Below are 27,024 nucleotides of genomic sequence, written 5' to 3'. Positions count from 1 at the left end.
GTTTTAAATCAAAGCACTACCTTTACACCAGAAAAGAAATCTGTGTATTTACTTAAAAGCAGTCATCTGGCCATATTGGACTTCACGGGACTTACCGTGTTCCTGAATTAAGGCCCAGCAGAGGAAATCCTCTCCCTGCGTCTTCCTGGGAAGCACAGGTTTGTCTAGGGGCTGGGGAATAGTTCTCAAAAAATAAATACCTTTATTCAAATTTAGAGAAATCGAATAAAGCCCTTACTATTAAATCAGACAAAAAATAAAGCCTAGGCACCTTTTAGCACTGAGCTGGATTTGAGTCTCTGGCCAAGGATCAGCGTTTAGCAGTATTTCTTTACTGTCAGTGCATTTTGCTGGTGATGCTATTGTGCCCTTCCTGCCCTTAGTTTAACACAATTGTTTAAACTTTCAAATTCTTCAGGTGGTTAAAAGGTCTCTGGGTGTCCTGCTTGAGCAGGGACAGCATATCGTGTCTGCTGCATCTCTCACTGTTCGCTGCTGTAGCATATTCTTTCCACAGTAAAAACACTCACAGTCTGTTCCTAATTTATCCTGAGGTCTGCTTGGTCATCCTCACAGTCTAAAGCCTGTGATTTCTTCTGCAGTATGTCATAACTGTCAGCGGAAATCAATCAGACAAAACACAAGCCTAGATATCGTCATGAAGAAAACAGACATAAGGTAATGGCCTCCGAAGCCTTGGTCTGCTTTTAAAAACGTTACACTTCTTCAGAATCAATACGGACACAGAAAGATGAAGTCAGTATCTCTGAATATTTCTTTGTAGGTTAGCAATGCCTTATGTAGTGCAGTAGGAAGATAGCTTTGTTTTGACTTGAGAGCCACAGGTAGAGTATTGATCGGACACTTGCTACAACCAACACTTAAGCAAAACCACAGCTGTTGAGGTACTGTAAGAAAGCGAAGCTCCTCAGCTTGTTTGCGATGCAATCTTGCCCCAAATGCTTCACAGAGTTGTTGTATAGCCCAGCAAGGATCTTCTGCGAGTGGTCAGCAGCTCAAATTTGGCCCATCAGCACCAACCGAGGGCATGCTAGATCCTCTTTCCACAATCCCCTGCCTTGCCTCCGGGCAGGAGGATAGCCCAGCAGTTTTTCCTGTGTCGGAAGGGAGCCTCTCCTTTGCCTGCTCTCTCCCTGCAACTTAATCTACGGCTATGGTAAGGCGGATCAAGTGCCCTGCGTACAACAGGGATTCTTAAGAGCTGCTAAGGGTAGAGTAAGAATAGGGCAAGCGTTTTAAAATGTATTACCGCAATACTCCTTCAGCCTCCAACTAACACCAGCCCAGAGGATTGCCTGAAATTCTTGTTGTTAGTTTAGTAACCCTAATTTATCTCTCCTCAAATTGCTTGTACATTCTAGCCATGAGCCCACATCAACTTCTCGCACCCAGGCGAGCTGCGTGAAAGAGTTCTGGCAGCCCACACACACTGTGTGAAGAGCCAGGTCCTCTATTTGTTTTGAATCTGATGATTCTGGCCTCGCCTCTAAGTTTTTGTAATGGAAGAGCCGATAAAGCATCAGTCCTTGCCAACCCCCTCCAAGACATTTTGTAGACCTCTAGTATCCCTTTAAGCTTCTCACACTGAAAAGTCCCAGACACATTTGTTATTCCTCTTATGGAAGCCATATCATCTCTTTCATCAGCCTTATTGCCCTCCTCTTTACCTTTCCCAACACTCATATACCCTTTTTGAGATGAAGGGGATCAGAACAGCACCCTCTATACAAAGGCTATTTGAACCACTGTTTTTTTACCGTAGAGAAGGGGGAGGAAGATTTCAGAAGAAGAGTGCAGCAAACAAGTGACACGAAACTCTTAAGCATTTAGAGTATTATGAGCCTGAGTCTGCTTTATAGTCCACCTCCCAAAGTGGAGGTGGGGAGGACAGTAAAGGACAACTTCAGATTTTGCAGTGGCAGTGCATTTCCCCCAATTTTACAAAGACTGGCAAAATAACCTGGAAAAGAATTTGTGGAGAGCTGAAACATTCTTTTAATATTTTTATTATTAAAGAATGCTGAAGTGTTCTTGTTGCATTTATTTTTGGAAATGTCTTGTAGAGCCAATTCTGTGCAATGAAATAGGAGTCTGAATGCGGCACTGAAAATATTACCCTGATTCAGTTTTACCCTTTGATCTTCTGGCAAAGGGATGGGGCTAATCCTTGAAATGTTTTAACCTAAGGAGCAATCCCTTCTTCTGCAATGTACAAAAACTTGCACTAGCTATAAATACTGAAGAATACTTCAATGCTTCAATCTAGACAGAGATCGCCTGTTTCAAAGAGTGCCAGAATAGGTGGTGTCTGCTTGCGCTGATCTGGGTATGTCCCCCCGTTTTGGCCGAGCATCCCCCGGCTGGCCGCAGTGCAGGTTCTTTGCTGCTCTGATGAGTATCTCAGCAGAGATGTGTACCTCTCCAGCTCTGTTTGGCTCGGGAACATCTTGAGTAGAGTGCTATCTTGGTAGTCAACCCTCCTCACATATTTCGCTTTCAGGTATTTATCCATTTCTTCCTGAATGTCTACCATTCACAGTGTCCTCTAGCAAGGAGTTGCGTCATTGAACTACCTGCTGGTGAAGGCTGAACTCCTTCTGCTTTTCAAATCTCACTCAGCTCTTTCCTTACTAGCCTGCTCATCATACATGTTTGTCACCTCGCTCTTCGCTCCCCTTCCAGGTTGCTTATGACTATGGTATGCAGGCCCAGCGCAGGTCTCCGTGGGATGCCACCCATGACCTTCCTTCACTCAGACGACTGTTACACCTATCATTGTTTCTTCCAGTCAGGCGTTACCCAATTTTACACAAGAAGTTGCCAATCACAGTCATTTAGAGAGCTAACGGGAGGGTGTGTGGGAAGGGGGCAGAAGTCTAGGTTTCATCCACTAAGGTTAGATGTTGGAAAGGATTCATTTTCCCAGGCATAACTGCTAGGCTCTTTCTTAGAGGTCTTTCATAACCTGCAGCTGTGCCATGAGAAGCTCGACTTTCTCCTGTCTCTATTTCACTGTTCTGTCACCCTTTTTAACAGGACCATGTATGTTTAAGTGCTCCATAGAGGGTTTATGTTCGAGAAGCACTCTGAAGGTGAAAGCACTAAGCACATCTTTATTCTGAACGTAAGCCAGTCTTTCAGTTGCCGGTGTGGTCAAGCTGGCATCTTTCTGAAACAATAATACTCACTTTCAAATGCATTAAAGATCCATGCTTGACACCAGTGCAATCTTTGCACTGCGTGTTACTGGGAAGAGACCTGTCAATCTTAAAGGAAATAGAACAGTTAGTATTTTTAAGGATACTGTACACTAGCTGCTGTGCTATATTTATTCAGACTCATCATTCTAACATCTGAAAGTAAATCCATGGCTAGTAGAAGGTAGATAGATAGAGAAATTCAGCATTTGCAGTGGCAAGCTAATCCTTGCTAAAATAATGGAAAACATAATGATTTGGGGGATTTTTTTTTAGTACAAGGAGAAGTAATAAGGATTCCTGGCCTTGTCATTCCCTTTATATCAAATTGGTAAGGTCTATGGGGAAGAGATCTCAATAACAGAGAAAGACCGTGAGGGGGAAGAGACGCTCTCAGGAGAGTGCAGGATGAAATTGAAAGAGTTCATCCACCTGCAATTCATATCCCTGTGAATGTTTCCCTCAGCAACCGTTAATAGATGAGCTGAGAAAAGTTCTTGACATGAAAACTGCAGCTAGGAAGAGCAGCAATGGTGTGGGAATGCATGGTGAGCAACAGCAATAAATGGGAATGTTTGCAGGACCTAAAGAAAAAGTGCAAAGTGTTGCAGGTTCCACTGGAAAACCTCATCTTAGGAGTTGTCATTACAGTGCAAGGAGTCCGAGCTTTCTCATGCACACAGGAGCCCGCTGCTCATGTTAATCTCGTGGGTGCTCCCATTCTCAGTGTGCTGGGTGGTTCATCCTCTTGCACGGGCAGCAGCACGTCCAGGAGCCAGCTCCTGCTGCCCGGCAATAGTCAGCTGAGACATTCAGATTAGAGGAAAGTATGACCAGAAGGGAGGAACAGGAGGTTTTGCTTCTTTACATGGTGCTAGAGTAACAAAAGGTGGGGATTCTTCACCTTTGTCACTTTTAGTGTTATTTCGAAACGTTAAGTATCTAAAATTTAAATGTGTGCTTCAGTATATAAAAAGAAGGAAATGCTCCACTCACCGCAGTGGGCGAGAAGTGGGAGCATATGGCATAGGCCCAGCATATTTCTGTATTTCAGTATAGTTATGTCAGCACAAGTCTAGCTGGTGCCCTGAGAACAGCGGAGTACGTGCCGTTCACATCCAGGACCCCTCCTTCGGGAGATGCTGTTCTCCCAAGACTGTCAATTGAGTTAGCTGTGTTTGGCACTCACAATGCTCTTTGGAAAACACAGCACGTATTAGATAGCGGAGAGAATATTTACTTTTACAAAGCTCATACTCGGATCCGGCGGTAAAAAAGAGTACAATCAAGTCTCCAAGTGCTATTCCTTAAATGGTTTCTGACTGCTCTGGCATCAAAGAGTATCAGATATCTCATTACAACTTCAAACAAGCCTTTGGACGTATCCAAATTAATCCAAATATTTGGTGGGAACCCTGTTACTTATTAGGCTGTGTGTGCTAATCAGGGAATGTAACAGTGAGTATCTTTTTTTTATTATTATTTTATTAATATTCTGTGGTATTTCAGGCGTGTCCCATTAAACAACGTAGGTATAGCGCCTATGAGGATATGGATGAGAAAGGAGGTAAAAAGCACGCTAGCTCTTTCTAATGAATTTGTCAAGCAAGATAAAGGGACAGAGGTAAGTTATTTGGTGTTTTGCTAAACAGCAATGATTCAGCAACACATTTTGCAGAAAAACTTTCTCTTTCAAGGAGGTTTTACCTTCACTAAAGCATCCAACCCAGAACTTAAGGAATTTTGTCCCTGGACAATTTGTCTCAGTCAATAAAAATAGCATCATGTATGGAGGGCCTGCCAACACAGAAAGTCCCGAGGTCTTAAAGGTAGAAACACTACAGACAAAGACCACTTGTCACCTTTCTGCTATGACCTCAGCTGATGAACAAACCGCTGTTCTCTCCCTGCTGTGGAATAAGATCTTTTTTGACACATTCTTGGGACAGGAAAAGAGTTGAAGTGACCAGCTGTGTGTGAACAGGATGGCTATTCTTGCTCTGAATCAAAAGAGGGGAAGAAAGTTTTGAAGACAATACCTTAAAAGCCCCCCATCTGCTTGGACTGTGGACATTTTCCATAACCCTATTTGCCTTGACAAGTTGCCCACGGGGAAAAAACACAAAGTAAAATGGTCTTTGTGCAAGAACAAAATACCCAGTACTTGTACAATGCTCCTTTTGTTAGGAAAGTATGCAGAGATGATTAATATAAATAGATGCAACACGGAGAGGTTGCTGAGAATGAATGAATTTTTAATGGCTCCTCACCATAAAGATGGTTGCAGATATCAAGGTCAGATTTTAAGGAAGTTGCACATTTATCGCATGCTGTACATTTCTCAAAGGCCCATGAGACTAAGCCGTGAGGAACGAGGATGTGCTCTTCTAAAAGTAGTGTCTTACAGGATAATCAATACTAATAAAGTATAGCCATTTGTAAAAATAAAGCAATCACTATTTTCTGGCTCTCTGTAACCAAGACAGGATAACTTCATTCGCTTGTGTTATTTATCTTACACAAAACACTTTTCACAGCATGCCTTTGACATTAATAGAAGCAATTTTAACCGTGCTTTCAAGCTTACTGCTGGCCTTTTTTGCGGGCAACTCATTCCTAGCAGTTAAATTCTTCCTGGACGTGAACATGATAACTGTGATTCCGCTCACAGGCCTAAAGAGGACTTGTTTGGTCCTGCCATTTGTGCTCGGTGGCAAACCTTTTTTCTCTGTGTGTATGTACTGTAGAGGAATCCAGAGCTCCAGCTTTGTTTTGCTCGAGCTCTGGGCAAGCTTAAAGAAAGGAGGAGATCCCTCCTGCCGAGACGTCATTGCTTTTGCGGTCTGCTCTATCTGCTGCAGGGGTGCGGGACGCAAAATTTGCCCTTTGACTTGCAGCCACCCAGATCCACTGAAGGGACCAACGTCCTTGTGTCAGAGGGTGCTCTGCAGTAAGTCTGCTCAGGGCAGATCTCGTTGCGTTTGTTAGGTATCTTGTGCATTGCTGCTACTTGCACCTAAATCTTCAACAAAATTGTTTGTCAGACACTTTGCAAAATGCATTAGCACAGGCAGGCAACTGGTCTGAATAGTCACAGCTCTGTTCCTCTCCAGCTTTATCCCAGCGTAAAGCAACCCAGCCTAAGTACAGTGAAATAACTGCACTAAGTGTAGACCATTAAACATCTCAGATTGAGTAAAAATCCTGGTGTTGCATCTCTTTTTCTGATTAGGAGTTTTGCAATCTTCTCTCTTTTTTTTTTTCTCTATCTTGGGTATCTTTTTTTAATCCCCTGTCTCCAGATTCATCCCACCCTATTCAAGCAGCGATATTTGAAAGCATCTTGGAGTTTTATTTTTAACTGCCTACACGTGTGACCTCGGAAAGCAGCTATCTGCAGCGTCGTGGGGGATGTACAGCGTTACTGAGGACAGTGTATGCTTTGTCCAGAAATGAAAAGGGTATCAGTGCGGAGACTAAACATGCCATGGTTTTGGAAAACTAAGGCGGGGGGAGGGAGAGTAAGCTTCACCAGTGTGTTGCTTGACCGCTTTTGCAGTCTTTTAGATGTTGTGGTTTTTTCTCACAACAATTTTCTGTCCTTCCTTATCTCTCCTTATCAGCTGTTAGCTGCTATGGGGCACTGTGTGCAACTTATTAGCTGACCTAAGCAAGGTCCTGGGGGAAAAACAAATCCCACAGCAACTTTGCTGTGTGAGCTGTGAGCAGCATCACAGCTCTGCTAGGGAAACGGGCATTTTGTTACCCGTGTTACGGTGTTGCGGGCATTCTACAAGCGAAATGCCAACTGGACGTTAGCTCTGCGATCTTAAAATGCTTCCCTTCAGCTTTTCGTGGCTGGGTTGCATTATTACGCTGAGCAAGTGTTCACTAAATTTGGAATACGAATGCCATCAGTACTATTCATTATCCTTTTAATCTAATTCAAAAAAGAAAAGGAAATTGATTTTTAAGGGAGGCCACTGGTAAAGATGAAGGGGTGATAATTCACGAGCTACTATACATATTGCCTTCTAGATTCAGACTGCAAAGCAGACAGGCGTCACTAATAACTTTATCACAGTTCTAATTGTATTTACTTCGTCTGTACATTGCTTTGTTTAATAGCGCACAAACCAAAATATTTCCTTTCTCAGAGATGCCCCTTACATCACTCCCAGACCTGAAGAGATTCCCAGGTAGCACACCTGAAAGGAGGACGTGTGCCCTCCCAGGTTTATCCTGTGTTTTTCTGTCAGATAGAAGAATGGTTTTCCCTTGTACTGCTGCTGATGACGTTATATGGTATGGAATATCTGCCTGGTTAGCGTGAGTCTCCTGGCCGGTCGTGTCCCCCCAGCCTACAGCCCACCCTCCAGGCTATTCACTGCAGGGGGCAAAGTGAGAAACAGAGGTGGCCTTGATGCTATGCAAACACTGTTCAGCAAAAGCTAGAAGATTAGTGTGTTATCAGTACAGGTTTGGTCAAAAATCTTAATTAGAGCACCATATGAGCTGCCATGAAGAAAATTAACTCTCTCCGAGCCAGGCTTGGTACAGCCTGAAACTCAGGAGGGGATCTTCGGTTTCTGTCTTCTCCATAAAATGTATATTGCCTAATTTTCCCTTCTAATACTCACCTTTACCTGCTTTTATTATCCCACAAAATGAATAAACCAGCTGCACAGTCTAGATAATTTGTCCTTTCACAAGCATTTGAAGGGGATGAACAGCTGATTTAAGCACATTAGGTGAACGCAGTGATTAGATGCTTCAAACCAGATTGTGCATATTAGCAAGGGATTAAGGTCTCTCTCTCGTAAGTCAATTTACATCTGTGTAAAGTAGGGGCTCTCAGACTCTCAAATGTGCAGATCATGTCTCGGTTGAAAAAATGAATTGCAAAGCTTTTCCTCCATTATTCAAGTGTGCCTGTGCCATCAAGGTCCCCTTTTTGGAGTGACTCTGTAGTTACATGAATAGGCACTATTGGAAAAACATCCTGCTCGGCTTTGGTTTTCCCTTAAGACGATGGCGTAGCTCTCTGAAAAGACGAGCCAGTAGGACGGTGGGAGCGGTGTTTTGTCACTGCTGGTGCAATTCCTTGTGAACCTGTCAGCCTTATGAAGTCCCAACCTCAGCACCTCCTGGAATGGAGGCAAACGATATATATCCTTGCTTTTAAATTAAAGCCTCGTGAGTGTTGAAAATAGCTTTGCAGCGTAATATGAATGCACTCTAAGGACTTTAAAACCAGAAAGCTAATAAAACCAATCTTTTTGTGTTTAGCTTGATGGGGTTTGGAGCCTGATGTTTTAGCATCCAGTTTATGAGTTTTGGACTCCTCTCTGCCTGCTAGGAAGGGGCAACCATAGCTATGTCTGAAAGCAGCTACAAACTGCTTAATAGATTACAGTGAACTTCCACCTAGGCAGCTGATTAGGAAAAATGCTTTAATGTTCATGTATATCTGCATATGCCCCTTCCTAGTGAGGTGTTTACTAGAACCAGACCCTAGTCATAGTGAAGTTGTATGGCAATGTGAACCCATTTCAAGGAGCTGGGGACTCGCAAATGTTCATCATAAATTTAAAATAAATTGCATTTAGTTCAAAGGAATCTCATGATTCATTCCAGTGAGAATTAAGACAAAAGTTTAGGGCCAAAATGACACAGATCAATTGATTTACACTGTATGGGACACAGTCTACAGTATCTATTTGTCTCCTATTACAGCATGAAAAGCAAAATAGTCCTTCGCTGTTGCATTGACTAATCAAGCAAAAACAGAAAAAAACAGGGGGCAGGATTTTGCTGATTTTTGCATTTAATCAAGAGCACACTAAATAGGTCATGGCATTGTTTTGTCTTCTCCTGATGTAAATCAAAGACTCATCTGTTGCTTGTGCTGGAACCTCCAGCACATCTCCAAAGCAAGAAGCAAAAACAAAGAAACAACAACAAAAAAAAAATTACAGAGATTAAATTAAATTTCACTGTAAATCTTTGTTTGACAAAAATGCACATTGCTGCAGAGGATTAGAAGGTGATAACATCAGTCTATTAGCTCAGAGATTAAAGTAAAATGTTCTTCAAAATCCTATCACATTTATTTCTTTGGAACCGAATTTGGTGATTTAGCATTATGGTCACCGAATCTTTTTGGCTTTTTATTTTATTTTCCTTTGGTCCTTAAGTTATAAAGTTTATAGTATCTGCTTGATATAGTTCATTTTAACATCGTGAATTTGCAATTTACATGAGCCAGGGAAGATAATTCTACAATGCACACACTTTCTGATTAACTGTGTGTGACTTAAGTAGATCTGAGAAATGAGTTTTAAAGAGTGTTTTGAAAGACCTAAATTCAGCCATGCTTTATGAAGCAGAATTTTTTTTTTTTTAACTAGTCTAATTGCTGATAATCAGTGCAGTCCTTTGTTGTGCAAGGTTATTGCCGGTGGTGGGGGGTGTTTGCCGAGGAAGGGGGCTGGGAGGAGGGGGTACCAGCGCAGTGCGGGAGTAAGTTCTGGTGGAGAGTTTACACCAAAGAGCATCTTCATAATTGTTCAAGAAACAGCTTGTGGGACCAGAGTCTGAGAACTCATTTGATGAATATGCAACGTGTATCATTTTGCACATAAATGGCTAACCTCACAAACACAGTGTATTCACATTTATTCGCTTAATGTGCACACTACACGTATTTCTTATGCACTTCTTCTTAGAGACATTTAGCAGAAATGACCCGTATGGGTACACTTTTTTTATCTTGTAATTTACCAAGTCTTTTTAATCATTCATATCCTGGGCACCAGATACTTGAATAATGACATCCAGTCCTCTATCACTTCATGATGAGGTCGGTCTGATTTGTGTCATTGGATTCATGTGCGGCTGGATGGAAGAATATTAATTTTTCTGGAGGTATTTTTTTCCCTTCGTGTCTTATGTTCTGTCTGAACTGCTTCAGCTGCAGAAGACACTATTTTAGGAAAAGTTCAATAAATCGCTTCATATCTGGAAATGTTAGAGGGTTATTCAGGAACATTTTACCAGAACCTGCTAATTTCTGTTGTTTGCATCGTGTCCTCTATGGGCTTTGAGATTAAGTTGGCACTATGATATTTCTTCTATACTACACACAGCCATACAGAAACCAGATGTATTTGGGGTTTTTGCTCTTCGTGGTGATATAAAGTGCTATAAGTCACCCGTGTCAGTGGCTTCATATATACTGAGACCCCGCTGTTTTAAATAACCAGGTTTGGATGTCTCTGTATAAATAAACAGATCAGTAGGAGATAGTTCTGCCACAGTCCTGACAGATCTAGCCTTAATTAGCAACAGGGTTTTAGTAGTTTCGTAATAGAAGAATTTACTCACACCCATTCATGAGAAAAGCTAAAATGATATAATGAAGAGGCATATAAAATGGTTAAAAATGAAAAATGGAAAATCCTGTGGGAACTCTGCATGTTCAGTCCAGAGAAATATAGTCTGATTGTAAGCTTATCTGTCCTTCTAGATGTAAAATGATATTACTGCACAAGAGAAAACAATTACTCTCACTGGTCAGGAAAACAGAAGTAGGTAAAAATCAGTTAAATATTAAGCAATGTTATATATTTAAGTAAATATTTATAATGTAATTCATAACGTGTGTATATATAAAAATACATAAAGTATAAGTGTGATTGTACAACTGCAGCAGACAGTTTCAGTTCCTATCAATAAACTCCCCAAGAATCACTTTCAACAGATGTATTTAACTTAGGATTTAGAAACCTCTTGTCAATATCAGGGCAATGGAACAATGGACGACACTTAAATTTAGCTTAATCTTCTGTACGTAGGGAACAGCTATAGTTAATATTGCCATTTTTCTGTGTCCAGCCACGTATATTGCCTTCTCATGATGCAGGATAACCATGTCACTATCTGGGGCTTCTTCCCTTTCCTGTGCTTGCTTCTGCTCTCATTTGTTAAGTTTTTGGTGGCTCCAGCACTGGAGTCCTTGCTAGGAATTCTGGGACCTCCTGTAGCCTAAATAACTTTAGCATCACTGAACTATGGACTTTAAAAAGTGTAATTATTTTGTTTGTTTGTTTGTTTGTTTGTCCCAGGGCAATCAGCTCTAAGCGTAATGCCTCTAGAGAGGATGGTAGGGTTAAAGTTCCCCCTTGTCCTCTTTGGTGGCACAAGGAGTCTAGCCCTGGCTGCGCGATGCTTGAGCCTAGACAGGGAGAGGTCCCTTGGCTGCTGAGCATCCTCCTGGGACATGAAGTGTGGGAGCCTGCACCACTCAGGGTGAGGGGGGACTTGAAGCCAGGACTCCCGTCCCCTGTGTCTGTGCTTCGGCTGCCGGGGCTGTGTTGAGAGACCACGATGCCTTCCTCCATCCCAGCAAAGCCTGCTGCGAGCCAGGGGCTCCCCGCGTGTCTCAAGGCTGGTGCTACGCCTGCAGCTCCGACGCAGGGCTGAAAGCTCTGGCAGATGAGATTTAGTGTTTCCTGGGGGCTAGCTCTGCGCACCTAACCTTCAGTCTAACCTTTCTCATGCCTTATGTCAGGCACCTTGCTCTGGGCTTTCAGTAGCATGCCCTGTGCCGAGCGTTTAGGCATTCGCTGCTTTCCTTGCTGGTGCCTAAGTGCATATTTTAGGACATTGTAACATCATCTTAACATCATATTTTAGGACCCACATCTGCCCATTAAGCACATGTTTTTTTAAAGGATGCTTTTGTTTACTCGTGAGTCTTGACATGAAACATGCTTGAATGAAGGTGTGCTGTATTTATTTCTTTGACCCTAAAATAATGCCACCAACAAAGCCAAGGAAATGCTTTTGAATTATTTTCTCTTTGTACCTCAGAAAGAATTGGTACTGAACAGCCACTATCTCAAGTTAAGTACAGATTGATTCTTGGAGCCTAATTGGCGAGATTTATCGACAATACAGCATTTGGCTAGTTATAATAGACTCCTATCCATTATACAGTTGATAATTCAACAAGTAGCTGATTCTAATTTTCAGTGTTCGCTATACCATTAAGGCTGACTTTATTAGCCTATTCAGGGATGTTTAAAACAATTAAGCTTAATTTTTTAAAGTGGAATGTGAGACTTCAGCTATTAGACTTCAATTCTACTTTAACTGCTCCAGGGCATTAGGCACGTGGCTCCTGAATTCTGGCACCTTATTAGCGCAGGATAGCAGGGTACTCAACAAAGAAACTCAAGGTTTGATTTTTCACTTCTGTGTACTTGTGGCTTTGCTTATATAGGTAACTTCATCTTTAAATGAGATTCCCTTCTTTTAATTAGTTTCAGGATCAGACTGTAAATTCTTGTTGTGATGAAGCATGGCGTAGGCCAGTGTTTAATTAAAGAATTGCAAGCCTCCTGATGATCTGTCCCTAGAGAGAGAAGATTCATTTGAGAATATTGCCATTAAAAAAAAAAAAAAAAAAAAAAAAAAAGGCGGCTTTTCAAACAGAGCTTTCTAGGGCTCCAAAATTAGGCGTGCATTTCTACAGAGGAGAGTTTGGGCAAGGTTTCAAAGCAGATCAAAGTTAAAGAGTTTCCTGATGGTTCAGCTTTGTAGCACTAAGCCTGCTGGGTGTTCTGCAAGGATCCGTTGTACCTCTCCGCACTCTGAAAGCACAGCCGTAGCTTTGCATGCATTACACCAGCCGTGTTTTCTGTAGGGCTTTACAAATTGCCTAATCCAGGTTAGTACTTTTCTCGAAGCTCTTTAATCCTTCTAACGTTTGCATAATAATCTCAATACTGTAATTCTTGTGTGACACTGTGTTGAAGCTCTTTCTGACTTATATTAATGATAGTATGAGAATAATGGAATATGAAATTGACTTCATCCTCTTTCAGGACTGAGAATACCAAAAATTTCAATGTTTAAAGAAGCATGGGGCCAAGTTCACTCCTGGTGTAATCACAGTGACATCTCTAGAGCTAGGTGAGGCGTGCATTGACTTTATCCCACTTAAGTAAAGATTAACTCATATTTGAGAATCTAAATGAGGAGGTAGATTCTACTGAAGACCTACAATTAAAAAATAGGAACCTTTCACAGTCGTATTCTATCAGAATAATACTTTTTTCCCCTAAGACTTTGATTAAAATATTATAATCTCCCATGAAAATTCTAAACTAATCAGCTGAAATAAAAAATAGATGAGGATTGCATGAATACTTCATGTGAACAGTAAGAAAGTAAGTCTCTAGTTTTGAGATATTGTATTAAAATTTGTAGGACTACACAGCAGGTAGTACCAGGCTGAGCTCCCATTTCTGCCCTCCTGCGGGTGTTACAATAAGGCGGCACAGGCATGAGCTGAAAGGCGAACCCAAGCAGCCATGCAAAACCAGGTCTGAGATGATAAAAATGAGGGACGGTCTGGCAGGCATGCTCACTGAAAAGAAGACTTCCATAGTAATTCAGAAAACAATTCATTTCCGTTTCCCTGGGAAAACAGACTAAGAAATTAATCACAGGGTGCTATTCAAGTATGTAACACAGGGGATGTTGCTCAATGCAACCAATATTATCTAATGTCTTGCTTATTTATCTGATTGGTACCTTGGAGTTTGAATATGACTTTTATTCTCAGCAGTAAATACAGAAACACGATATTTCTCCCTAAAAAATCTCTGTGGGCTTTCTCACCTGTCAGCTGCGTTTTCTTGACCTGGCATCTAGTCATGAGTGTATCATGTGAAGCACGTATCTTGATGAGCAGGTCGTGTTAATATATGCAGTTGTTTGTACTCACTACCTATAAATGAGTAAATGCGTGAAAGAAAGCAATTACCTGGATAACACCGTATTTCTCCAAGGAGCAGTAGAAACCCTACCTTTCATTTGTTGAATGCCATGAGAAGTTTTGTAGTTCTTTTTGTTTATTGTGATAAAAGGAGATGAGTCCAGCTTAACAAAAGGTTTATATGCTATTTTAAACGCTTTTCCTTCATAAAGCATATTCTCTGACCTTTAAAAAAATATTAGAATGTTGTCTTGGTGCATGTGTGTTCAAGTTGTCTATTCCAAAGTCCCAATTTTATGGCATATTATGAACTAATTAGAAGAGAGACTGTGAGAAGCAATAAAGGGTACTAAAGTTGCACTGACAGGAGATAGTCGCTGACTCCTTAAATAATCTGTGCAGCAGGTTAAGGTTCGTCTTGCATGAGCATGCACGTACCACCTTACGGTCCTGTGTGAGCAGCTCACCCCGGTCTGGCTCCACAGCCTGCTTCATCCTGCGCTTGAGCATCTCTCAAAAGAGAGGCCGAGATGAGAAAGACTCTGTCCCCTCTCAGCGCGCGCCAAAGCTGCGGTGAGCGGGTCTGGACTTCTGACTGAGGCAAACGGGGACATTGCAACTACGGGCAGATGCTTTTTCCCCTGAGGAGCTCCATAGGAGGTCCAACGCTGTGCTGTAACTTTGGTGCGGGCAGGCAGTTGGAGTCCCGCGAAGCCTTTGAACATTACAGCTGTGTTTAGACACCGAAGCCTCCAGCCTGGAGAACATCCATGTTCCTGTGAGAAAGGCCTCTCCTGTGCTGACAGTGCTACCACGCAGTCCTGTGTTGTGAATAATGAATAATCACCCCGTTTTCTCTGTTTTCAGGAGATTTGTCCTCACCAAGATGAGAGTCATTCCAAAAGGAGCTTTCGCAGGACTTGATGACCTAGAGAAAATGTATGTATTGTGTCAATATTTACTAAGAAACAACTGTTTCACTCGAAACAGCAGTTTCTGGTTGCAGCTCTTTTTACTGCCTGTGAGCAAACCCCTAACTCTGAGTTTCATTCAGTTTCATCTTTCTGTTTAAAAAAAAGTAGAAACTTTTTTTTTTAAGACCATATTCCAAAACATTGTTGTCATAACTATATTTTATGTCAGCAAACGGGCAGTCCTCGGTCAAAGGGTTGGTTCAGCATGGAGTGTCATTGCAATTAATAAATACAGTGCCATAGCAGAAGATCATGGGAAATTGATTATTTTGAGAATTTTGTAATAGATTGGAATAAATCAGGAGAAGATTAGGGAGGAAAGAACTCCTGTTCATAACAGGTCAGCCAATTCTCTTTTCACTAATGAATAAATAGGATTGCTGTGTGCATGTTCAGAGTCAGCTGGCAGGATGCATGAGAGAAGTTTATTACAAGTGATACATCCAAAAATCTTAGCACATAAAGGGTGTAAGCATCTAATTTTTGTGAATTTTAGTGATAAGCCTGGAGATATAAATATGAGCGCCTTTGATGAACAGGGGTATCATACATTCATTAGTATACGATTGTGGATGTATTGCAGCCCTCCACCACTAGAAGGAAAAATCCTTAGTAACGTTTCCTGCTATTCTTCAGTGACAGAAAATCTATGGGCTAACTGGTGCTAGCACCAGAAATTATAACTGTCACTGTCCAACCTGAACTATTCTGGGGTATGTATGATTTTTCCGAATTATTTAATATACATGAGCAAATCACAGCATTTTGTTTAGAAACACACCCAATGCTTGCACCCTGACAGGAGAGGGTCACAAACGGGCTGTTCACCCAAGAGGAGTCTGAGTGGGAGTGGGGAAATGCACTTTAAAATCAGTGCCTTTCTCAGTGCTGTGTGAACAATGGCAAAATCAAAAAGGAATCTATTGCCCCTGTTTCTCTGCATCATTTCCACCCTTTTCCCTTGTACTCTTCCATAAGTAAGGGATTTAGCAAGAAGGTGAAGCACCAGAAGGTATGGCAAGGAAATGGAAAGGATATTGAACTTAGAGAAGGATGGATGGATGGATGGATGGAGAACAAGAAGTGAATATGCAAGAAGGATTGAAGAGCTGCTGGTCAGCAGCAAGTGGAAAAACTCACATGGCATCTGGCTTTTTCTGAAGCACGAGATCCGTTTCAGGGCATCACTGTAGGTTCAGGAGCCTTCTATTGGCACGTGGTACACACTAAAAAGCCTCCAGCTGCTGCAGCCCACGCGTGGATCTGGACCTTCATAACCTCATCAAGCACCACTGTAAACAGCCATTTTTCTTGAGAAAACAAAAAGAAAGTCTTGGTTTTTGTAGCCAAGAGTTACCAGTTAGGAGTAAGATCAGCTCTGCATCACCAGTTTTGTTGGCACTTGTTTCTCCCCAGTCCTGCAGAGTTCTTTTTAGCCTAGTCCTTGTGGAAAATCATTGAGCTCTCTGGACTATGAAGTGGGTTGGGAAGTGCATTGTAAACTGCTCCCATTATCTTTAATTACTTCAGAAACCATATGTCACATATGTATGAAGGTAGCAATCGCATTGAATAGGATGTCTCTAAGTGGTGATTTATTGTTAACCAAAAAAATTATATATGGAAATTAGCTCAATTTGAAAATATATCTATGTACTATTAGTAGATGGAGGAGAAATGGGGACAGACAGTTTATAGCAAAACATCCTTGAAAATAAAAGTGTGATAAATATGTAAATGAGACCAATCAACATCAACAAAGATGCAGTATTTGCAGATGATATGGCAAACAGATAAAATTTGAAATAACTCACAAATCCTAAACCTAACCCATAAAACATTCATCAGAAATATTCATGATAATGTAGGGACAAAAAAGTGTATAATCAAATGACAGATTTGCATATAAAAACACAGCCTTTGTATGAAAGCCTTTTTACTCTTGCAAGATCATGCACAGAAAGGAAGATTAAAGCAAACTGTAGTCTATTTAAAGAAAACAGCTATTAATAATGTGATACCTCATATGTTAAAATGTGGATAGCCTGATGTATACAAATGAGATACTTCAATGTAGTATATGTATGTGCTCACCTAGAACTAAATAGACTAAAAATGAAGAGTATGACAATATTTCCTGAATGTGTTACTGAAGAAAAACAGTATCTTGTACAGTTCAGCATATTTGTACACATTATTTTTATCATTAGTAGATCATTTCTAACTGTGTTTCTGAGAACAGAGTAGGTTTTAAAGCCCAGAAGTTGCAAGGAAATGGTGGTCTTTGGAATCATCCATTGACGATGAGCTGGTTGAGCACAAGTTAAATCAGAGATGAGTCCTCCATGAGAATCTTAGCTCTGTTGTATTTACGTTCAAAGTGAATGAAAGCTTTTGAATACAGTGACCAAAAATTTCTGATTTCCAAAGAAAAATCATTCAATAACATTTTTCAGTGTTCCTGCTTTCTGTATGCATTTTAGCTTCTTCCTAAACAGCCAAACACCCGAGAGCTTTGAACAGATGTGTTTTGCCACAAAATATCAAATACTTCCAGATACTCCCAGTCAGGCTCCAGTCACAGTACCCTGGAAGGATCTTCTTTGTTTTCCATTTGGACTGTCTAAGGACTTTCCAGAATGGACACTAGTCACCGTGACTCATAATGATCCTCCCTTATGAAGCTCCAGTTTTAGTTATCAAGACAAAATCTTTTGCTTTTAATCTGGTTTTCTTATTTTGGCAAAATATCGACTGGAATTTTATTTGGCAAAATTGTCACTGGAATACTTTTACCATTTTGAAGTTTTTTTAAAGAATGAGAGCCCATTTGAACCATCTCTAGCTTGTCATTTTCTTCTCACACACCTAAATTCCTTCAGCTACTGAAAAGCCATGAAACATCCATGCTGCAGACTGTCATATAGAGAAATAACTTTCCCCAAGTATGTTCTAGGAGAAAGATCTTCTTTTCTTCTTAGATAAAATGTTTAAAGTTATGAAATAAACAGACTCTAATTATCTGAGATGTCTCTTACTAAAGGTGCAACTTGAATTTCTTATAGAAAACTACTTCAGAAACCCACAGATCTGAGGAACAGCCTAACCAGCTTGTTGCTAGCAGCTCTCCAACTTCTGCACAGTTCTGGCTTCGTCTTAATTTAGCAAATAGGTGTTCCGGGAAGTAGATTAGTTCTTCTCGCTGCATGTTTAGTCTGCTCCTAAGTCTTACCCAACTGGAACATGGCAGCTCGTCTGGACTCCTGCTTAACCAACCTGTTTACACTCCCAGAACTAATTAACCCTCCAGTTACTAAATTAACAAGCAGCCCCATGCAGGCACATACCTGGCAAAATCAATTCAACGTGCTCTGCAGCTGCTATGTCATCTTCAACCCGCGCTGAAAGCGCTTAATTGGGAGGAGAGCTAGTCTGAAGCAATATTAAGTCTCCTTTTTTCTCTTGCTAAGTTTCCTCCTGTTACTACAAGGTAGCAAAGTAGATTTGTGAATGGTGGTCTAACAAGGCCTGATTCGGGCATCATATTTATAGGAAGTTTGGTTTGATTGCCTTACCCTGTGCAAGCCAAAGAGGCTTCACATTTGTATCCTGAGGCAAGATCCCCTTGAAAATTCGTCATTTATTCTTTTGAAGGGTTTAAGCTAAAACATAATGCTTTGTTTCATCATTCACTCTCGAATCCAAGCTGTGTGCAGCCCAAGGTAATTCAGCCATGTGGATGAAGTACTTCTTGAACTAGAAGATTCCACAGGCAAACCCCACCATTACTGGACCTGTTTTGTATTTTGGAATAATAGTAGAAGGGCATTTCTTTAACAGATTTTGGCAAAGATGCATTTTAAGAGCATGAACTATGCTATAGTTAACAGAGCTTAATGAGCTAAATTCATTATGAGCTCTGAAAATCCTGGAAAGCTAAAACTTTTAGGGTTTGCCAGCATTGACACTCCTGGAAATTGAAGTCTTCTGTTTATGGAAGACAGCAGGAATATATGAACCAGCTATCTACAGCTTCCTCATGAATTTCTAGAGAAAATAGCTCTCAGTCATGTATTTACTTAATCACTCAGTGCATTCAAGCTTTTATTTTTTTGTTGAGACTGTTGATCCAGTGATGGTTCATATGAAGAAATGCTGCTGGTCTGTGACCGAGATACATGAGCACCAGTTTATTTCCGATAAAACAACCAAGCTGATGTATGATGCTAAAATCTCTCCTGTTTGCCCCTGTGGGCTAAAAGGCAGGTCACACTTTCCTTTGACTTAATTAGATCAGACTGAGTTACCTTTCCTGTTTCATCTAAGCTGAGGTGAGGTACTTGAGGACAGTGGAGACCACTCAACAGAGTATTTTGAGGCACGTGCTAAAGTACATTGCTGAATCAAGGCTTATCTCTTCCTGTGAGTGGGGAAGGAGCAAAGTTCTTGGCTTTATTGTAAAAGTCTCATCAGGAGAATTTGGCATAGTGGGAAGACTTCACTTTATTTTGCAAGTTTTAACAACCCAGCAAATTGGTGGATTCACCATCCACACCTTCAGCAGTAGCCATCAAAGCTGCCTGAGCTAAAAAATGGCTAAGGGATGTCCATCATCCCATGTGTTCCTGAAATGAGTTTCATTCAGCCCCAGCACGTGATTCTGTAACACTTGGCAGCATGTAGCCCAAAACTATGGGAAGGAAGTGGGGGAGGCAGAAATCGCATGGTCACCTAAGGATGAGCAGTCCATGCCTTCTGCAACGAAGAAAGCTGGTCAGTATTTTGCAGCTTCTCCATTTTTTCTTGCACAGTGTATCGTATGCTGCCTCATTTGGTATGCAAAAGGCTGTGATTAAATAAGAAAATTAAAGCTATTTTGAGAAAATTGATAGGATTCAGTGTAACCAAGACATTTGGAAATTGGTTCTAGGCAGGAGTTCCTTTCTATCTTTTGTTGCATCATTTGGATAAACGTGCTATTTATTTTTTGCAAGAAGCAAAATATGGATTTGCAGGATCTGCTGTGATATATAAGTTAAGTAGTGCATGTTTACAAAAATATTTATTTAAATCCCTAGGGTGAAAGGGGGACACGCTGCATTCTGTGTACCAAAATATGTACTGAATCAGGTAACAATCATACTTTGGTCATAAATACTCCAGGGTATATTCTCTAGGTGCAACTCTATGGATATTAAATTCTAATTTACATTATAGGAAGTTATGTGTAACATTCTGCATCTTAAGGGCAGGGCATGAAAATAAGTATGCTACTTAATGCATTTAAATTAGTCTAAATATGCATTTTGTCTCAGGGAACAGAGGACTACAGATCAAAAACATTAAGACGAGTAACCAGCATAAGCAAAGAAATTCAAAGTTCAGGCTGACATCCCAAAGAATAGATGTTTTCATGGGGTCACTGTTATGATACGGGGCTTTCCCCTCTGTCTGGTGCTATCCTGCACGAGTCAGCAGGCACTAAGGGCTGCCCAGGCACGGCGTGCTGGTGGTCGGGCAGTGAGCGATCACAAGAGGCTTCCTGCTTCCTCTGGGTAGGCTCGCAAGTCCCAGATGCCTCTGTCCCAGCTGACTGTCCATGTTTGACAGCGATCAGTGGTTTTGAACTGGCTCTTTTCTATACTTGAGGGGTTGTTTGCACTTCAGGCCTCTGGTTCAGCAGCAAAATCATACAAGAAAGCTTATCCTCTGCTAAACGCACCGTACGCGCTCCTTAACCCAAAAGCTCCCAGCGTGTCAGTCTTCATTTGCCCATTTGCCCTTTGAAATGGGTTCCCACGAATGGGATTTGAAAGGCACACAGCTATGTGAGCTGCTCCCAGGGGTTCTGTAACACGTCGTTGGTGGAGGAGCCGGGCAAAGCAGTGCCTTGTGCCGCTGTCTCTCCGTATGGCCATGAGCAGCTTGGGTACATCTTCTTCTCCAAGGAGTGTCGTTACTTCAGACGAGCCTTCTGCAGCATTTGCAAATATCATCCTTTGGACAGCAAACTTAAGTGTTTGGTATGAATACATAGGAAGACCGGTGTGTTCTTAATTCAATTTATTCCCTTAAAGTAGAAGCTATACCTTGTATTCTGAACATAGTAAGTAAGGAACAAAGACTAGGTGGTTTTATTATAATCTATAAATGTTTTGCTTCATCATCACCCGGCATTCTACTCTTCCCTGTCTTCTCTTATCTGTAGAAGAGATCTTACACTTGCAGTTATTGTTGTCATCCCTTGCACAATTACAAAAATGTGAAGTAGACATTTATTAACAATGTCAGTAACTCACTGCTGATGTCAAAGAGCAGAGATTTTAATTACACCTTTGTGATATTTCAGTAAATGCATACCCTGATCTCAATCTTTTGCTAATGCGTGGGCAGAACAAAATCACAAATAAAAACCCTTAAAAGAAGAAGCTAGGAAATGTAAAATCAGTTCATAGTGTCCATATCAACATTTGCTAACTTTTCTGCTTAAAAAGTCCCAGAAAATCATGCTAATATTTGCATATTTTAATTGAAACATGTTAGAGTACAAGAAAGTATTCCATAATTCCATAATTCTTTCTGTGTGGTTTGGTATCTTGATGCTTGCTTTCTTTGATAAAATAGATTAAGAAAGGGAAAAAAGAAAATACATTTTGTGATTACTTCCTTTTGTTGAGCAAGAATGAGTTTTGTGGTAATGAACTGTTAGCAGAATCTTTATTTGTTAACTGCATTGGTTTGAAGCCAGCATTAGAGACTGAAATATTTAATGGAAGAATCATAGAATCATAGAATGGTTTGGGTTGGAAGGGACCCCAAAGATCATCTAGTTCCAACCCCCCGTGCTGCGGGCAGGGACACCTTCCACTAGACCGGGTTGCCCAAAGCCCCATCCAGCCTGGCCTTGAACACTTCCAGGGATGGGGCCTCCACAACCTCTCTGGGCAACCTGTTCCAGTGCCTCACCACCCTCACAGTAAAGAATTTCTTTCTAACGTCTAATCTAAATCAACCCTCCTTCAGCTTAAACCCATTACCCCTTGTCCTGTCACTACACTCCCTCATAAACATCTTTCCTGTAGGCCCCTTCAGGTACTGGTAAGCCACAATTAGATCTCCCTGGAGCCTTCTCTTCTCCAGGCTGAACAACCCCAACTCTCTCAGCCTGTCCTCACAGCAGAGGTGCTCCAGCCCTCTGATCAGCTTCGTGGCCTCCTCTGGACTCCCTCCAACAGCTCCATGTCTCTCCTGTACTGGGTGCCCCAGAGCTGGATGCAGTACTCCAGGTGGGGTCTCACAAGAGCAGAGCAGAGGGGCAGGATCCCCTCCCTCGACCTGCTGGTCACACCTCTTTTGATGCAGCCCAGGACACGGTTGGCTTTCTGAGCTGCAAGCGCACACTGCCGGCTCATGTTGAGCTTCTCATCAATCAATACCCTCAAGTCCTTCTCCTCAGGGCTGCCCTCAATCCATTCCTCGCCCAGCCCACAGTCATTCTTGGGATTGCCCTGACCCACGTGCAGGACCTTGCACTTGGCCTTGTTGAACTTCATGCGGTTCACACGGGCCCACCTTTCCAGCCTGTCAAGGTCCCTCTGGATGGTATCCCTTCCCTCCAGCGTGTCAACCACACCACACAGTTTGGTGTCGTCGGTAAACTTGCTGAGGGTGTACTCAATCCCACTGTCCATGTCGCCGACAAAGATGTTGAACAGTGCCGGTCCCAGTACCGACCCCTAAGGAACACCACTCGTCACCGTTCTCCACCTGGACATTGAGCTGTTGACCACATCGTCTTGGACATCATTTCTGGTCCCTGATTTACAGCTGTCTAGAAACAGAGACAGGTAAAGCAAAAAAGGGAAATCCACTTGCCTGAATATATGCTAAATGCTTTAATGCCTCTCCCCGGTGACGTACTGTTCAGATTACCTGAATTCATAAAAGACGAAATGTGGGCAAAAGCTGTGTGAGTTCCCACTCTTCTTTAGGAGGAAACTTCAATCCAATGTTCTTCTGCCCTGCTCTACACAAACAAAACAGGTAAAATTAAGTGCAGGCTGCATGAAGATAGCTCTTTTGCATATCTAAATGTGGGGTTTTAATTAGCCTCATTCATTGAAAATGAGATTTGAGGGTCAAATGAACATTTCTAAAAAATAAGTCTCAGCCCCATGGTCACAGAAAGTTTCTGAATGGAAATGTTAGGAATTATTAAGAAAAGGATAGGGAACAAACCAGGAAATACTCTACCAAGATGAACACATTCGTGGATGCTTTCCACCTGAGGAACAATGGAGCAGGACAACACTCCTCTGGCTTGAAGGATGGCCTTTGACAGGGGATATTGGAGTGTTCTGTACAGTCAGGTTTAGTACTGGGAAGGTGGACAGGAATTATTATTCCTGCCCTTTCTAATAATGTAACTGGAGGACAGGATTTCAATAGTAAGTGACAAATAAAAACCCCTGAAGGCAATACTTTTTCACACAATGCATGGTTTAGCTGGGGAACTCTGCTTTGAGACTGCTGATACGAAGAGTCTCCCTGGTGAAATTTGGGGAAGAAAATGTGTCTCACCTACTTATATACCAACAACAAAGGCTTGAGCTGCAAATCACCAAAAAAGGTTGATTGAGCGTTCAGAGGGACTTTCTCAGTAGGTTTGCCTTGCTCCTGCACTGTTTCCTGGGCCTCCCCCACCACTGCTAGAGCAAGATACTGGGCTGGATGGACTTCAGGTTTGGCATGCTGTGGTTGTTCACGCGGAGATAGTTGCTTTCTCCAAATCATTCAGTTTTGGAAGGCAGCCTTACTCTAGGTCCTTGTATCAGAGGCATGAAGCTGAGTATTGCAGCAGATAAACGTAGCAAGGAGCATCAGAATTGACAGTCATCCCGTGGTGCAGAATTAATACTACAATCTTTCTTCTTTTCTCCTGCAGAATAGGCTTTATCCATACTGAAGAGGCTGATATGTTCGCTTACTGGTCAACTTTCTAAGATTCATCTCAGGGGCTTTTGCGTGGGGTTTTTGTTTCAAGAGGGGCGAGAACCGCTGTCGTAACATGTAAGATAGCTGTTGGCGCAGTCAAAATTGTTTCCCAAAAAAGTGTCATGTCTTCAGGTTCCATCTCTTCTTTCCAGTTTGAAGTAAATGAAGTTTCAAGTTGTGGTTTATTATGAGATTCTTGTACTTTCAGAGTAGAATCACTGACCTTCTAGGTGACTTTGTAAATACAGAAACACGTATTTGCTAAGAAACATAAAATAATTCTTGTGCTGGCTGAGCAATACATCTATTAAACTTATGTATGCATATTAGAAAATGAAATGAGAACTCAGAATTGCTGGTTCTAATTACGTTTTACATTTTCAAATGTAATTTATTGCTCATACATGGTAAAAGGCAGTTCTTCTCATGTGATGTTTCAGAATACTTCTCTGACATATATAATTACCTTTTTCTTGTTAAAATAAATATATTCAGTTCTAATATCCCCAAATAATTTGTATTTTAATTACATATTAACTCTGAAATTTCTGGAAAGAATTCAGAATAAAATGTATTGACTTGAAAACAATGAGAATTATAATCACAAGTTTAAAAAAAAAATGATACAAGTAAGGACCATTAAAGTCAACAAATTTTTTTTTTTTAAAGAGTTGTAAGAGGATTATTATAAAAGGGCTTCTTTCTACCAAGAACAAAAAAACAAAAAATCCACATTCTTGTGTGAAATCAAATAACAAAGCAATTCTGAGAGGAACCACATGCATTTGAAATTACAGCAGTTGCACCCCACTTGATTGTTCAGCTCAAACACGTGGCACCTCCATCTCCTCCGCCTGACAGACAGGCTGGTGGGGGTCCGTGGCTCCTGATGCACCACGGTGCTGCGCCGGCGTGAGCCTCTGGGAATTCGGGTGACAGCATATCCCAAGAGGAATGGTAGTGCCATCTCCTTCCAGATATATCTAGTTTCTAGGTTTGCTTTAAAAAGTGCTGCTATTAAAAAAAAAAAAAAAAAAAAGTATGAATTAGAAAGTAAAATTCTTTTTTCATGAGAAAACTGGTTTTTAAGGGATTTTTTCCTATTAATCTTGTGTGTGTATCTAACTGTGCCAGTGAGTGAGTGCAAAAGGTGTGACCTACTTGAAATTGTGCCCGATTTTCTCTAAATGGGATTTTCTTCAATATTTATTGTCGCTGCTACTAAATATTGTTTCTTAGAAGGAGGAAGGCTGGCACCAGATAGGAAATGGTAATTCAGTTTCGGGAGGATTTCAGAAGCACCTTCCCATATTAATTTTCTCTAGCTTTTCTGTTTATTTCAGAAATAATGTTAGTGGAATTGGCATGTTGCAATGAAGGATTGTTTCCCATTGCTATACAAATGCTGATACAAACCTCAGCGTTTATGGAAAACAAATGGTGAGATGAAGTCAAGACATTTATTTTCTAAGCAGGAGATGTTGAATCTCTGACAACATTTTACTGCAAGGCCTTTATTTCTATTATGCCAAATGATTGATGTGGATTTAATCATTAGTTTGATGGCTGCTTTGCTCAGTGGAAAGGCAGCTGAGCATTTTATCTTTATTAGGGAGCTGCATTTTAATTTTTCTATCAAAGACACTGCTGGCCCCCATTCATCCCAGGTGTAAAACCAGAGATTCGTTGTGCCCATTGTTTGTTTTGTGACCAAGCCAAGAACAATTTGTGCACAATATACACTATGAATATTTGTTATTATTTCTCAAGCAGGAACGTGGTTTTGATGAAGAGTTCCAGATATGTGCTTGATTCTTCAAAAATAAGTAAGAGTGGTATACCTTTTGTGAGTAAACTGCTTACTGCATAGTAGAATAGATATGCGTGTGTGTATGTGTGTATATATATACACATGCACATATATATGTATATCTATATATTTGCATACATGCATATGTGTATATATACACATAGAGTAGTCTGGAAAAGATTTAAATTATGAGGATTTAGAATGAAAGACAGATACTAAGCCATAAAATATTTTGAACACTTGGGGAGCCAACACCACAGATGGAAATTAAAAATGATTGTGAGAGCAATGCAAACTGCTGAGAAATTGTTGGTGTCTGTGCATTTTCCAATGCAGTCAGCAGAGGATTAGGAGCTGGGAACAGGGACAGGCTGGTGGCTTTCCTGGTTCAGAACCTCATCCCTGAGAGCTGCTGAGGCCAGTTGCTGAAGGAGGACGTTCAAGAGAACGTTTCTGGAACAATTCTGGAATAGCTAATCCATATGGAGAATTTATTTTGTCCATTTCATAGGGTGCTCTCCTCTGAGGAGGAGAAATGCACCTAATAAATAATGAGTTGTTCAACACAAACTCTTGGATAGTCTCTCCGTGTTGCCTTTGTGCTGTGAAGTTTCTCCACTAAAACAAGGAATAATGCAGAATTTCACTTGTGGGCTGAATTAAACTAGTCTGTTATTTGGAAGCATCATTTACTTCTGTCTTGCTTGTCTGCTCAAGAGCACAAAGATTTACATCTGTGTCTGGAAATGTTTATCCTTTCTAGTGTAATTATGAAGTGAAGGTGCTCATTAGACATGTCTAATCCTTTTGTCAATCTTCTATTTTGAATGAGATTTTATGATGATAAGTTTCTCAGCTTTTTTCTTCCATATTTTTAAGACTTCTTGTGCTGGATTTTTAAGATTTTGGCTTTTCCCATCTGTGCTGTGAGAAGGGGCGAGCACAATATGGTGAAAAGGATTTGCTTATTTCTTACTTCTGTTCCCAGTTAGAAAAACTGGCAGCGGCAGAGCTCCCTGAAGGAAGGGGGATCGGGTATTCCCTTTGCGGGCGTGTTCGGAGGGGAGCAGCTTTGAGGTAGTACAAGTGGCGGGAGGTTTACAGACGGATACCAGAGCCTGTGCTGGGGAGCGGGGAGCAGCCCCAGAGGTGATGAATGGGGTTTCACAGGAGGCCTGGGCAAAGCGTACTGCCGCTCCGAATAAGTCATGAGGAACTCCAAACCTTCTCCAAAGGCACCGG

General features: G+C 41.3%; 1 protein-coding gene across 1 annotated transcript in view; it reads left to right on the top strand.

Moving 5' to 3' along the window:
* The window catches only part of FSHR (follicle stimulating hormone receptor), an 83,090-nt gene that overhangs the window by 16,570 nt on the left and 39,496 nt on the right, over nucleotides 1–27,024 (top strand). The window contains exon 2 of the mRNA XM_054822973.1: nucleotides 14,872–14,943. Coding sequence (XP_054678948.1) covers nucleotides 14,872–14,943 — 72 coding nt within the window. The remainder of the gene's footprint in view (nucleotides 1–14,871; nucleotides 14,944–27,024) is intronic.

This window comes from Grus americana, chromosome 3, assembly GCF_028858705.1.
Source record: "Grus americana isolate bGruAme1 chromosome 3, bGruAme1.mat, whole genome shotgun sequence".
Classification (NCBI taxonomy): domain Eukaryota; kingdom Metazoa; phylum Chordata; class Aves; order Gruiformes; family Gruidae; genus Grus; species Grus americana.
Note: the sequence above shows the minus strand (reverse complement) of the source record. Positions and strands in the feature narration are given on the sequence as shown.